The sequence below is a fragment of the Bombus affinis genome, chromosome 12 (genome assembly GCF_024516045.1).
Source record: "Bombus affinis isolate iyBomAffi1 chromosome 12, iyBomAffi1.2, whole genome shotgun sequence".
NCBI lineage: Eukaryota > Metazoa > Arthropoda > Insecta > Hymenoptera > Apidae > Bombus > Bombus affinis.
In genome coordinates this window covers 9,384,843-9,399,994 of record NC_066355.1, presented here as the reverse complement: position 1 = coordinate 9,399,994, position 15,152 = coordinate 9,384,843, and the positions used below count along the sequence as shown (strand labels likewise).

Here is a 15,152-nt window from a genome sequence, read left to right as displayed (position 1 = left end):
TTGGAAAGCTACAGAAAGGGTAGATTTATTTGGTGCGAGAAGCATTCAGCTCAGATATGGTCGGTTGTTGCGCAGGTCGAAACTAATTTCCATCGAACGCCAACGGTGTGATGTTGCAGACGATAAGTGGCTTGTAAAGTTCTACTAAAAAAAAACGGAAGGATACAGGAAGCTGAACGCAAACAATGGCTCAAAGTGGACGTACGATTGATGCGGTAACAAGGTTTGGTGCAGAGTAATCGCAAGGAGTAAACAGAAATATCGCAAAGTAAAATACGTTGCAATACCTCTTAATTTTTTATTTGACGATCGAGAAGCTCGTGATGAGAAAGCACAGAAAGTGCAGATAGAAAAAAACGTTCCAGTGCCCCTGAGAGGAGAAGGTTGCGCAACGTTGTGTAATCGGCCTAACGAGCTGCGAACGCAACTGGAACGAATTTCACCGCATTGGTAACGATGTAACGCTGGCCCGTTGCAGTAGTTGCACAATGGATTTGCATTCGAGAGAGAACCGATGCAAAGCCGGCGATCGTAGACGACGCGGTCGGTCTGCCTACCTATCTGCTAATTTCCTTAATTGCCAGCAGAGTCGAGTGTAATTAACGACGACCGGGGGCAACGAGTCGCTCTGGTTTCCGTACCACGGGGCCCTGTAATGAGATAAACTTAACCATCGGATGGCATCGAGATCGTTCCGTCCAGAATTAAGCGGTTCGCGTGAAACCAACTGCCTCTTACCAACTCTATACGCTATAACGGAGAGGTTCTTAACCTTTTGTTTACCACCGATTTCCTATAAATAACTCTTTATTGTCTCAGACCAGCGAGACTTAGCTCGCAACTCCCATCCGTAACGTGTTGAATATATGCGTTTGAAACTCTCATCAACAACCTCCGAATTTCAATAGAAGCGAGCCGCTATAAATAGATGAATACGAGTATTAAATATCTTTTATTCGAATAAAAAAATAATTACTTGCGTGTGTGACGACTTCCGTCCCCCGCGGGCCCATAGACCACAGATTAAGAACCGACTATATGCTATGCTACATTATAATGTAGACTATATATAATAACATATACTATGGACTGTAATATAAAATGAATGAGAAATTTTTCACTAATATTGGGTTGACGACTAAGTAATTGCGGATTTTGTCATCAGGTGGTATTATTTAATTAATTACTTAGTTGTCAACCCAATACTACGATTGTTAGATCAAAGAGGGAAAATCCGTAGGATCTAGCAACAATTCGATATGGAAATCATAGGAGCAAACGCGATGAATATATTTTTGTGGATTTTCTGATGTTTATGGAGCTAGAAGGAAGCAATCGTGGAAGAAGCGAGAATTTAGTTCGGCGAGAGTACAAACGCGGGGTAACAGAAACGCATTATTGCGCGAGACAAGCGGACACGTTCGCAGTCTTCCCGTCGATTGTCGCTCGTTAACGCCATTGTGCTGGTGGACTTGGACGCACAGCGGGTACACGCGTTACGCAATACACGCACTTGATACGGCTTGCGGCTGTCCAGGATGGACCGAGAAAAATACGGGGAATATCGTGTCGCGAGTCTGCCGCTGCCATTTAACCGTCGCCGGCTAATCGACTAAACTTCGCTAAGAAGCGAAACTTCCAACGCAATCGTCCGGGCTTATAATCGAGTCGTGTCTGCGTTGTGAATGGACCAAGTTCTGGTTAAATCTTTCATTAATCTTTTTAATCCCTTGACGCCAATCGCTGTGACGGAGAAACTTTTCCTGGAGTCAAAATTTGGAGTAATAATGGAGCTTCTGAAAATCCATCTGCTGATCGACTTCAGCTCTCGTAGAATTATAAATTTCAGATTATCCAGATACAGAATTCGTATTCGACGTTTCAAGAAAAAATTCTCATTTTCATAAATTTATGTATCACAAAGAAATACTTGTAAATTGTAAAAGTAGGACAAATCCTAGCAACTATCGTTCGTTATCGTCGTGCTTCTAAGCGTTTTAATTTACGCGATTGATCGGTATGGTTTCTGAGCGACCCGATGTTCGTAGTTGACACGGGAACGACAAACGCTTCTTTTTCTTTTTGCGAATTATAATCCTTGGTCTCGGGTCTGTTGCAGTTCCTGATTCTTCGCAAATGTCGCGAGAGAAGAAAGTAGCAGCAGGACGAGCTCTTAAACAGTCGTTTGAATTCCATGCCTCGTTCACAGTGGTACGAAAAGGAATTCAGCTGCGGTAATGTCACGGGAGCAGGTTTTGGAATCTTGCTGGCAAAAATGTATTTTTCTGCTTGTTGCTTCCATGCTAGAACACTTTTATCATTTTTACGGGATCGACTGCATTCCCGCAAACCGCTTCGAATCGTTTCATTCGAAACCTTCTGCGGTCGACCGCCGCAGAAATTTTTCTTTCTCTGCCTGCAGGATGATTATTACTGTGACACAAGATGATTCTCCGTCCTACGAAGGATCATATATACATATATATCTCGAACGAAGTCGTAACAATTTGTCATGCCACGAAAACAATATAATTCAATCGTAATTCAACGTGTTTCCTTCGTTGCTATCGTTGAATATCGTACAAAACGTTTCTGTGGACCATTTGCTTCGACTCTCTCGATATACGTACATGCATAATCCAACAATTTAATTTTTAACCTTTCGACAATGTCGAGAGTGCGTCGAAAGGTCATCGAGGATCTCGCAATTATATGGTCGACAGCAGTCAAAAGCCTGTTGACCAAATACCACGATCGTCTACCTTCTCTGGGAGAGTTTGTTCAGACGAGCAACATTTTTATCGGGCAACGAGCACGGTGAAACTTTCACGCGAATCGTTCACCGGTGTTTATCCGCTGCCCGCCGAAGAACGAACGGAATGATATTTAACCTCATCCGAGAACGGTTACAAAACGACCCGTTCCAGTTTCCTCCGGCTCCGTTTTCCTCTTTTTCTCCTCGTTCGTTGCTCTCGTAGCCATTAACCAACGGCTCAGCGAGTTTTCGCGCGATTCCTGTCTCTCGACTAGTTCGTATCATCTCCAACGAGAAGGTTAATTATACGCTGTTTCGAAAGAGACTAGGAGAATTCTAATATCGCGATTAAATGGGTCATAACAAAAACCTACTCTTTTTTTTCAATTTTCCAATCCTTTAAATTACATCATCGATTCACAGATCCTCTGAAACGATGTTACTTCGATCGATCGTTTTACAACATCTTAACAATTTTTACGCAGAAATCGACGCTGTGGCACACGCCGTGACCTACGGTGTTATTTTTAGAAGCCTGATCTCGACAGGATTAATAATCGAATCAGATTAGCGCAGGGAGATTTTAATGCGCGGTACCCAGCCGTCGACCGGTTGGTCGATTTTGGTTCGATCGGCCCCTGGGTCCCTTCCTTCTCCCATCGACATCGATTTTTGCTCTTTTCAAACCGGGTCAGCAAACTGTGGCGACCGACGAAGGACGTCAAGGGAGTCCATCTCCCCTCTTTGCCCGAGGCTTCCTCCTTTTCGTCCACGTACGTTCGCCAAACGCCTCGTGCGTCTCCCTCCGGTTACTTTTTTTCCTCGTGAAATTTAGAAGTCGACGCCCGTCCCTTCGTTCGTTCGTGACGAGCATTAATCCTGACAACGACCAAAGTATCCTCTTATTGGCGTTTTGCGGCGTTCCGTGGCTAAATCGGGACCCCCGAAGAAACCGATACTCCATACCAACGGATTTCTCGATCCCCTATCTCTCGTGATTTCTTTCAACGTCCCACCATACAACCTTCCCTTTCTTCCTCCCCAGTCCCTCGCGCTTCCTCTCCTTTCTTATTATTTTTCCCCTCCTTTACATTTTCACGAAATCTATTAGAATGGTAACTAAGTGATTGCGGATTTTGTCAGTACCACCTAATGACAAAGTCCGTTGCCAACCCAATATAACGGCGAATCTATCGAGCGAGATGCAAGTCTCGCGGAATGTACAGTAGTTGCGCTTCGTTGCAACGATGCTCGATCGAGATACAGGGGAGGGAACGTCAGCTTTATTTTCGCAAGGCATCAAAGTAGACTCGGTTTATTTGCGATCGTCGATGGGAAGTTTTGAAGGGTACCAAACTGGTCGGTCCGCACCAGCCATACTTCAACGATCGACAGCAGGAAGTCGCCGTGCGGTCGAGATGAACGATCGTCGGATCGACCGGTCCATCTCTCCTTCTTTTCCTTCTTTCTCTTTTCCCTTTCGTGATACCTACTTTTCTAGCCGATAGGTCCACGATATTTGTACGTTTCTATCTGTATGCGGATGTTCGTCACATCCGACGCTCGGATATTTACAGAAAGTGGGATTCTCCGAGTTGGCTTTTAGACGCACTAATTAGAACTAGAACGACACTTTGGCCTTATTACCAGCTCGTCTTGAAAGAACGTTTCCTTCGTATCGCTACTGCTTCAAAAACGAAACGTCTATTATATAGCGCTCGTTGTCCACTCGCACGATGCCATCGACTAACAGTTATCGGCCATGTTAGTCACAGTTAGAGGGAGAATTTCCATAAACGTCGTCGCTATCGATGGCTACTGTCGATGAATCATAATTAGCCGAGGAAGATGTTGCGTTAAATCAAGGTGTGTCGTGTGTCTCTGCTGTATGAAAACCAAATCAAGTCGCGTGAGTCAGGCAGGAGCAAGTACAATACTTTTGTACCACGCGTCGTGGACAACAGTTTACAATGTGCGATGACCGACGCGAAACGTGGGCGACCAAAGGTATCGTCTTGCCAAAAGATCTTAGCCCTCGTTTTGTACCGTTCGAGTTTCGTTTAGGACGATAAGGTTTGTTGACCCTGAATTTTCACGGTGTTCGAAAAGACTTGTTTCGTGCCAAACGATAAACAAGAAAGATTAAATAATTTCTACGTATTGTTTTCGAAACGCAAAGACACGCGTCAGAGACGTTCACATCGACCTTGCGAGATACCGTTGTCAGAAATCGGTGACTAATAATATAAATTAACACCTACGAAAATTTCATCGCAGCGAAGAACGACAAGACGAAAGGAGGGAAAAGGGAAAAGCTCGCCTGTAACCTTTCGCTCGTTGCTATGTATGTAGAAAGATAATCGTGAAGCAATCTCCCGAGCGACGCCTTACGCGTAACGATAACGAATTATCAGTGTCGACTAATCGTAGGTATACTTTGTCACAATGAGGATCCCTGTTACCGGTATCTCCGGTAAATACGTCCGAGCGATACGTACCTGCAACAAACACGAAAAACTTGTCGTTAGTTCAGCCGTGGGTAATTCTGCTGAAAAATACGATATATGCTACCGTTCATAAGTACATATTTGGACACTTGATACAATTTCTGTCTGTTTAATGTTGAAATCCTAAATCAATTGAAATATCTGTTTCTAACAAGCCTAGCAGATTATAGTACAGAATAAACGGTAGAGAAACGTTGTACGATCGTGGCTTTGAAAATATAGACAGTATCGTATACTGTAACATCGGACCAGTAATTTTTTAAACGTTCAACTTAAACGTCTATATTGTTCGAACATAGAAAATAATGGTAATTATACGTTCTCCTGCTTGTCTCGTTCGGTACTTTCCTCTGTTAACCATTCTAGGGTTAAGGTTTGGTACATCGAACTCGCTCTTATGCAAATTAGCCGGGAGGAGAAGAGAGAATCGAGCGTCGTTGCTCTCTGGTTCTTCGGTTCGGATTCGAAGAGCTGGAACCTGGGCCGAGGAGGAGACACGATCGAGCATTCTCGTGCACAGGAGGAACGCGTTCACGCGAGAAGAGAACGCCGGTTATCCTCGACACGTTACGCCGTATACGTGTAGGAAGGAGCTATCGAAAATCTCAAATCCCACTAACCTCGTTGGCGAGCTACCAAGGCGATGGTGCACACGCCTTCGGTACGGATTTCTTTACAGCCTGCTGGGAATTTATTTCTTCTTTACGTGCGACGGATATATATTCGCGATAGCAGCCACCGCAGGTAGCCGTACGTAAGAGAAACGCGAATCGAGAAACAACGCCGAGAACCGTGTGCTTCGGGTGTCTCCTCGCATCGAAACGCTTCCTTGCGACGCTTCCTTGCGACGCTTCCACGACCGAGCCACCACGCCGATTCCTCTTCCACGTTGATAACTTTTTCTTTCGCTGCGTGTATCGCACGAGAGGTTTTTGATTCGCGATTTCGCGGCTAATAAAGTGCACGCGTGTTCCTTCACCCACGGAAGAAAAACGAAAGCGTGCCAATGCTGCGATCGATGGACAAGCGAATCGAGTCTAGCGAGCGAAATCCGATCCTTTCCAGACCTCTGATCGATTCGCGAACCAACCACGAGTGCACTTTGATTCGCGTCCCGCTGTTAGACCAGCCTTTATCGTCTCGAATCTAGGTTCGAGGACATTCGAGTATCGGAAACCGATATTTTCCCATCGGACTGAGTTTCTTTTATATCGAACTATGTTAGAACTCGTTATCTTTTTCGTACTCCAATATGAGTAGGTTACAAAATGGATGGCATTCAAGGCATATATTTTTCAAACGTAGCTCGAGATTTACTTTTGCACGAGCTGCAACAATTTTGAATTTAAAGGATGACGACGGAAAGAATGGTGATATTAAAAGATAAGGATCGGTCTAGGTGATAGTTTCTCGATAGCGTGCTTTCGATATCGACTATACGAGTAATAAAGCAATTATCTCAGTGTAAGATTAGAAATCATTACAAATGTTCGTCACTTCTTGTTTAATCTAGGTAATGTGTAAATACAGGTAATACGATACCATATTACCTATATTTATTCTACTAGGAACAACTCCAAAAGCACACCGGGTGAAATTAACTGGTTTTCATATCCAGACGACGTGAAACTTGCAATCGCTCGAAGAAGGGGCATCGATCGCGGAATAGTCGGAGCAATCGGCCGCGTTAAACGGATGCTAGAAACTCGGCCGTGTGACGTAACGTCGCTTTGCAGAGAGACTAACGATTATTACCTTCCCCCTTGAGTCGCCGGTCTTCGTCGTTGCCAGCGAAAGCCGGCGACCACGTGAAACTGTGACAAGTACTAAAGCGTGTCGCAATTACCTTAGAGACGATACTTCAACGAGGATCCGCTACTCGCTTTTGTATCGCGCGTACTTTACGATTTTCTTCGTTCTTCTAAACACGAATGCGGCCGTATTCGAGGCACGTACGTTACCGGACCGGAGCATGACAAATATGTAACGCGCTCTTGTTCAAACTGTCTCGAGGATCCGTTCTAAGTTTCTAAGGCTATGGTTAAAGTGGTTGCCTGAGGTCTGACGAATTGTCGTCCTCGATGATGGGACGTCTAAAGAACGACGTAACTAACTCGTAATTTACATACGTTCGCTAAGTTCTTACATTGTTTCGTTAATTTTCTAATCTCGTTACATAGCTACACGATTAACGTTTAATTCTCAAGACGCAAATGATTTATCGCAGGAGCATAACGTCAAATCACGGTAGATTCCAAAGTGAACTAAAGATACGGTGTTTGTAAACTTATCGCTGTCCTGTAGATTCGATGAAAAATCTAGTTGGTTAAAGCGGGACCAAATAAGCAAAGTCTACCGTATTCGATGGTGGCGTTTGAACGTGTTCGTCAGAAGCTTAGTTAACTTCTCGAGGAAGGTTTTTCGAGGAGCAGATCCTTTTCGAGGAATTCGCGTGGATTTCGAGCGTCTCCGTGACGAAAAGTACGCGTTCGATCAGCTGAATTCGTTAAGAGTCAGCACGCTGCTCGATATAAGAGAAGTATATACGTCTTACGCCGGAGAACCGGTTATCAATTACCACCGATTCGAGGCCGTTCGCAAAACAATCAGCAAAAATTCAGACCTCGGTGGTCACGCGTCGAAACGCGACTTAATCGCGGCGAAATTCTACGACGATTCGCGGATATTTACTGTCATTCGTTGCGCGCAATTAGCATCTTAAATGGAATACATCTACATCTCGAACGATGTAAGCAACGAGTTCTATGCTTATTTGTTATATTTATGAATCGCTCGCTTCACCAAAACGTTCCAATCTTCGACAACTTTAACGTCTTAAACACGTAACGCACGAACACAAATACAATCGTTGCAAGTGCAAATAAATATTTTGCTTATTTCGATTACTCGTCTTTTCAAGAATTCAGAACGAATTAAATTATATATGGATAATTTTATATCTTGCAAACGATACGTTGCATTCGCGTCAACGGTGGTTGATTTTACTATTGTGACAGTATTACGTCATTCTATTGGTAAATAAAGAAAAATCTATTACGTTAGGGATCTTCGAATATAAAATCTGTATTTTTCTTCCCTTCCAATAAATTCGTTTTTAAATATCAGAGCTGTTTCTCTACTTTTTGTAAAATAACAGGAATACTACGTATCGTTTGATTCGATTTCTATATTTCACTTACGTGTACACGTCTGAACCGCTCGAACCGAGAAGAACGAATAACACAGTCGTATCAACGACCCCGACTGTCGTGGCACGATACCATAACAATAATCCGCGCATGACAACAAGTGTCGCGATTACGCTAATTCCGTGTCTGTTTCAACACTCCTGAACGGTTCCTTTTTTCTAGGAATCGTATCGTTTCTTTGTTTTTCTTCGCGATATCACGCAGCGTGAAATAAAATTAACCGCAGGCGAAATACATACCTGCGCGGAAATATCATCGCGATAACACTCGTTATGCTTGTTGCGCTCCACCGCTCTTTTTTACCTTTCGTGTTTTTCGTTTTTCGATGGTTGGAATCGCGACGTGAGAAGTGGCTTTTTCACACGGTCTCGTTGGGCGGCAGCGATCGATGGGAAACGAGGATGAAAAGTAAATCGCAGTATATCGGAGCTGCAGTTATCTTATCCCCTTCAAGGATGTTCTATTCTTGGAAGCTGCATCTATTAACCGTTAGTCGTTATGGCTTCTTTCCTGATGAATCCGCCATATTTTACCGCGTTCTCCGCATTGCTATTTCAATTTATTGCTGTTGCTTGACTTTAATTACCTTCCGATACTCCTCGACTTTTCTTTTACACGTCATCTAATATTATAATCCGTCGTACTTGTGAGCGTAAACCACGCGTTTCTCTTTCGCGATTGAATCGCTGCTGCGTGTGACTTTGCGACGAAAAAGAAGTTTCGCGATGAAAAAATGTACGATGAGAAGTTGTTAGCCATCGTCGTAACGACAGAATTGTAAAAGTTTTCCCAGAGCGCGAATAAAAATACATCTTCGTATCGCGTTGGCGAAAGTTAAATGTTCCAAATAAATGATACGCAAACAGACATAATAAATAAAGACGGAATCTTCGAGGGAGCAAACAATAAAGTGGCAAGGTTATTAGCGTAAGTAGAAGTAAACCATTCGCGGGATGCTTAATGAGTTTCTCCACTCAGCTATTAACTCGAGACACCGACGTGGCCATGATTTATAGCCGTGGTGAAAAATCGAGAGAAACGTATCTGGTTTTGTCGGCGAGACGCGTGGGCGTTTGTATTTCGGTTAAGAGGAAGCGAACTGCCTGCCAACCGAAAAAACAGGACCAACGACAAACCCGATCGTGTGTCTCCATCTCCATGAATTTATAATGCTTCGTTTAATTGCGAGCTGGAGAATGGATGTCCTCGAGCCGAGCGAACGAAGAAAGAAAATAAATAGTGGAAATTCGACGGCTATTTGACGGAACGAGATAGTTGGACGAGAGACGCGAGTGCGTCGATGCGGTAAAGGGATCGCATCCGGGGCAAGGCGGGACCTGCATCCGGCCTGAAAACGGATGAGACCTGGCATTCAAGTGCAAATCGTTTCACAGCATTGTGCTCGAGAGCTGGAGACCGTGGTAATGGCAAAGACGCTCCTACCTTTGCTACCGACGAGGGAGGATTTCGAGGAACCAGACGGTTCGACGCCACCCTCCGTGAAATTCCACGACCAGAGACTAATTGAACGTTCGCCTCGTAAGAAATACCTTTATCTCAAATACAAATTGATTTATCTATCGCGGTGATATGAAATTGATTTATTTGCCTGTACCAGTAACCTTTTATTTCGTATAATTATACGATGGAAGTTGTTAAGAGACAGCCAAGCTTCGATGCCATTCTCCTCAAATCCGTCTTCCATTTTCTATCCATTTTCTCTACGGCGTATAACGAGACAGATTTCCTTTCTATTACACGATTAACCGTAATGACGGACGATGTACAAGGCGAACATTATCGGACGTTTGCTATTTTATGTTTATGCGAGACTGCATTCTTCCTACGAGGCTTAATTGGAATATTCCTGTTCCATTATTGCCGGCCCAAGTCCGGCTTGGCTCCATCTTGCCATCTTTCTACTAAAATATTTACATAATGCCGGTAATTGACTGTCCGATCGAGACCTTATAATTTAACATGGTCGCTATGACAAATCGCTTCGAGCCCCAAGCGATCCGCCCACATAGGCAAACGAAGACGCGTTGCTATGTGCCACGAACCAATTGTTTTTACCATTTGTATCGTCTGATATTCTCGACTCTCTTTGCTTTCAACGAAATAATAGAAACGTAATGAGAATCGATCGAATTTTTGCCGGCGATAAGCGACGAAGATATCGACGATCGGCAACCGTATGCACAGTAACCCGTTAAAATCGCGGATGCAGATAACACAGTCGTTTCGTACAGCTTCCTTCGAACGAAGGCGAGTCAAGTGCGCGACCGTTCATAATGTCGCGAGCCTAACCGCTAGGATCGATCAATTGCGGTGTTCGTAGCGCGGATTACGCGTACGGCCGACACGTTCGAATCAATTTGCAGCGATTCGATGGACGTGGTGGCAAGGAGGCGAGTCGTGACACGTTGACTCGTTCGCTTGGAAACAGCAAGAGAGGAAACGAAGAAAGGGAAAGAAACGGAGGAAGAAGGCGGGCGAGTAAGGGTATAAAGCGCCGAACCTGCCAAGGAATAACTTCACGCATGCTTCCCACGTGACTCAGCCGGTCGAACATAGATACGTATCGTTGGTGAGCCCTCCGCGTACAACCTGCACGCACGATGCGTGGCGAACGTCTACGTTTCGTTTCGACTGACCGTGCGCGCTCGTGACTCAACCGAGCCTCTAACCCTTTGCTTTTTTCACCTCTCCCTTGTCCCTCGAATTTTCGCTTTTTCCCCTCTCGCGAATGCTGACCAAAGAGGCCTAACTGTGCTCGTAGTGCGCTTTTCGGATATTTATCGTACAAGTATCTCGAGAGCCAAACTTTGATCAACCCCGCTTCTCGTCGATTCCTTAATTTCCATCTGCCTTTTCTCCTTGCGAAGTTAAAATATCCTATCCGAAGGTAATAACAAATTATTTGCCTGTACACTTACGTGTAACAATGACGCAGGCTATCGAAAAATAACGTCTAATTTGATCGAATAACGTCTAATATTTGAGATCGAAGGAAAGAGAAAAGATCGGTCGTCTCCAATGTTTCATCATGCAGAGGATAGAGAGGAGATTTTTACAAAGCGATGGAACCGATGACTCGTCTTCGACAACTTCGTTCCGTTGTTTCTACCTTTCTAGGAAGTATCTTCGTCATTGTAAGAAATACAGATACCATGATGTAACACGTGGATCGTTTCGTGTCTCGTTCATCTAACGATTTGTGATTACGAAACAAAAGTCGCGTTCCTTTCTCCGATGTGTCGAGTGTTTTGACAGGGGTCTGAACGCGAAGACTGTGAGTCACAACGCGATTGGTATATGCGGTATGTACGTCCAAGCGAGTTAACGTTCACGTGTGATTCAACGTCGACCAGGGTCCGGTCGAAATTCCTCGGCGCAGTTCTGCCTGCGTGCCTTCTCGCTCGCTTCTGCATACAAAAGGCTACTACGTCGTGAGAACCGAGAACCGGCTAATCTGTAAACCGCGACTCTTTCACAGAACTATCGATTCCAGCTTAAGGCGGAGACAATTTGTCCCTGACATATCCTCCGTCACAAATTAGCAGGTATCGTTTGCTTAACAGAGACCTAAGCCATAAAATGATTTATTTCCTTAATTACCTACCCTATTTCTCACGTACCTATTTACAAGAGTTGGTTATTAGCTTTATCGTTAAAAAGAATTTCTTCGATTTTGAGGAAATATATATATTCTAATTAATTTATTCTAAACGTAGACCGTAGCAAGAGGATTTCAATGACATAGTTGAAAGTGTGCAAACAACCGGTTAAGTTCGCATAAGCTTTTTCAGGAATGATTTTCGATTAAACGAGCAATATTTTGGAAATTTTTAGAAGCATGGAAGAACACGTGTTTAGCTTCAGAACGAAAAGACAATTTCTAGGACGAAATTTTCAAACTGCCGATAGATAGAAAAAGAAGCTATTGCTCATTTTCTGACGAAACGCTACGTCTTTCTTCGCCGCTAATTTCCTGGAAAATAATAGGATAGAATAATAGAGGATTACGAAGGTGGAAGTACGTGGATAATCGCGAATTGCAGAAGTAAATAGCGATTTACGAGCAGCCAGGTATTTCGTAAAAAAGTCACGGCGAAAAGTGTCGCAAGTTTTAGCGTTGAAATAAGGTCGTCCACGAGCGTCGTATATAGCACGCGCTATACCGAGATCTATGCTGGAAGGGTTCTTATTTGCAGGTTAGATATCGGTGATACTTAATAGCGTTTCGAAGGAAACCGAGACTATAAATCAGACAGCTTTCAAAACTAGCTACATGGCATGGACATGCTCTCATTAATACCACACATCGGCCACGGTAATTGGACGGTCTTTTAGCGGTACGATCGGCAACTTTCAGCCTATATAATCGGCAAACCCACGCACGAATTCGCGTATCCTACACCGTGACACGAGATCGTTGCTCTGTCGCCATCGCTCTGTAACGATATCGTGCCTTCGACACAGTGCTCGTGACAAAACTAGGAAAGGTGTTCGGTCGAGGCGATCGTGAATCGCTCTCCTTCGAGAATCGTGGCCGTTACGAGATACGATCGCCAGCAACTTCTTAAACGCGATCCACCATGTATCGACGATCGCTAATATCGTTGCTTGCTTCTATCGTTTAGTATCCATAATTTAGACAAATATTTCGTAACTGCCATTCCTTCTCATAATCGTTTAAATGATACGTAACTATACTCTTCGTACAAAAGGAACGTTTTTTGTGATCCAAAGAAGACAGATTAGAGTTTGAATTATTTTATTTAGCGCGATAACTGTACGCATCTGGACAATGCACTTGCAAAAATTTGCAATCGAGTGTTTGAACGAACGGAGTCTTCGACGTAGCAAACATCGCGCGTTCCCGAGTGAACGGTATTCGTTGCTAGTCGACGAGTTCACATACATAGTTAGCGAGCATACGTAATTCGTGAACACCGACGTAGACTTTAAACTGCGACAACGGACCACCTCTGCGGACAGCGTCGAGTTCTTCAATGGAGACGTTCAAAGGATAACACCGAGAGATTTATCGCGAAACGAATCTCTCGATGTTAGAAACGGACGAGCTGTCGCGTAGGAGCAAATGATCCGAGCGAGTCGAGCACACGCGTCGCGAACTCTGCCCGCCCCTTGATCCCATTAGCGAGAATCCCGAGACTCAGGTATTTCGTTCTTCCTGGGAAGGAACGCCTTTTACAACGTGACCCCGTATTTCGTCGAGACAAGACACGAAGGATGAAAGAGGCGAGATGACTTCTCGCGAGCCGCAGCCGCAACGCGTCTTCGTTTATCGGGCTGGTTCGTGAGGAGGCCTACTTTGCACGTGGCCTACTTGCGGAAGACCGGCGGTCACGCGAGAAGGCATCGAGCCGACACGCGTCTCCAGTCGACGAATCGGTTTTGACCTCGAACCGAATCGGAAGTAACGTTCTCCGCTAGAATCTTTTCGCGCGTAACAAACCGTCGTGGATAATTCCTGTAGCCGCGCATCTACCGCGATGAACCGCGATTTAACGGGCAAGACGAAGAGAAACGCGTCGGTTTGCCGTGGTGACGGTCACCGCGATGTCAAGCATAGACTTGGAGACTGAAAGAGTGGCGCGAAGAAGGAGGCTGTCTCACGCGAGACGTGTCCTCACCTCGGTGTCGCGACGATCGGGGACCCAGAGACCTGAATAACCGTAGCCGGCGGGCCCGGCAGGGCAGAGTAACGGTCCACGGATGAAGGTTACTCGCATTATCCACGGGCCGATATCTCTCTCTCTCTCTCTCTCTTTCTCTCTCTCTTTCTCTCTTTCTCTGGCCAAGATCGAGCTCGATCGATGGATCTAGGGAGCACCCATCGTCACCTAGATGGACTCGTTCGGACGAAACTTGGCAAAATACGGAAATTTAAAGAGCACGACGAGAGTACCCAATCCGTCTGCACTTTGATCTTCCAGCGGAGATAGCTGGGTAAGCCGGATCCGTAGCCAAAAAAATATTTTGGCGCGCCGTAAAGTTTCATTCGGACGAATATTACGAGTCTTTGAAAGCGGATGAAAGGAAGGGTTTTCTTTTCTGGCGATGTTCCAGTAAACGCTGCTTCGTGTAGGGCTTGTGAAAGAAAGAAAACAGAGACAGAGAGAGAGAGAGAGAAAGAGAGAGGCTTTAGCGATGCATGGAGAAGAGAGGAGAGAGGAGAGTGTTCGGAAGGATGCTGGTTGGTTTCACAGGAAAGGCACTTTTCGAGCGAAATTCCGAAGGGATTACTCACTCGTTCTGGCACGACACAGCCGGACTAGGCGAGTAAAAGGCCCAGGCTGCGGCTCTCCCAGGTATAGAGAGCGTCGAAAATAACGTCGTTCCATCGACGTGGATCTCACCGACAAAAGGTGAAACCCTCGGAAACACTGCGCGATTTGTGTTCGACGGAATGCCTTCCTCGAAGAGAGAAAGGGCGCGCCCAGCGCTTTTACTGCGTCCGTTAAAAACTCATTCCCTTTCGTTTTGCCCTCGTGCCACTTGCCTCCTCGTGCCACTTCTTCCTCGCAGTTTGCAACATGAACGATGCACGGATACGCGTACTTCACCGGGGAAACTCGTTCCGAGCCTCCTAAAATGCGAAAGCGAGTCGACAAGGAGGCTCGCCGTATCCTCGTAAAATTAATGTCCGAT

General features: G+C 45.0%; 1 protein-coding gene across 2 annotated transcripts in view; it reads right to left on the bottom strand.

The window, feature by feature from the left end:
* Positions 1-15,152, bottom strand: part of LOC126922702 (serine/threonine-protein kinase 17B) — a 64,054-nt gene that overhangs the window by 28,811 nt on the left and 20,091 nt on the right. The window contains exon 1 of one of the 2 annotated variants that reach the window (XM_050735525.1): positions 5,017-5,042. The exons of the other annotated variant lie outside the window; for it this stretch is intronic. Within the exon in view, the coding sequence (XP_050591482.1) occupies positions 5,017-5,027 (11 nt within the window). The 5' untranslated portion in view covers positions 5,028-5,042. Of the gene's footprint in view, positions 1-5,016; positions 5,043-15,152 lie in introns of those variants that run through there. 2 annotated transcript variants of the gene reach the window in all.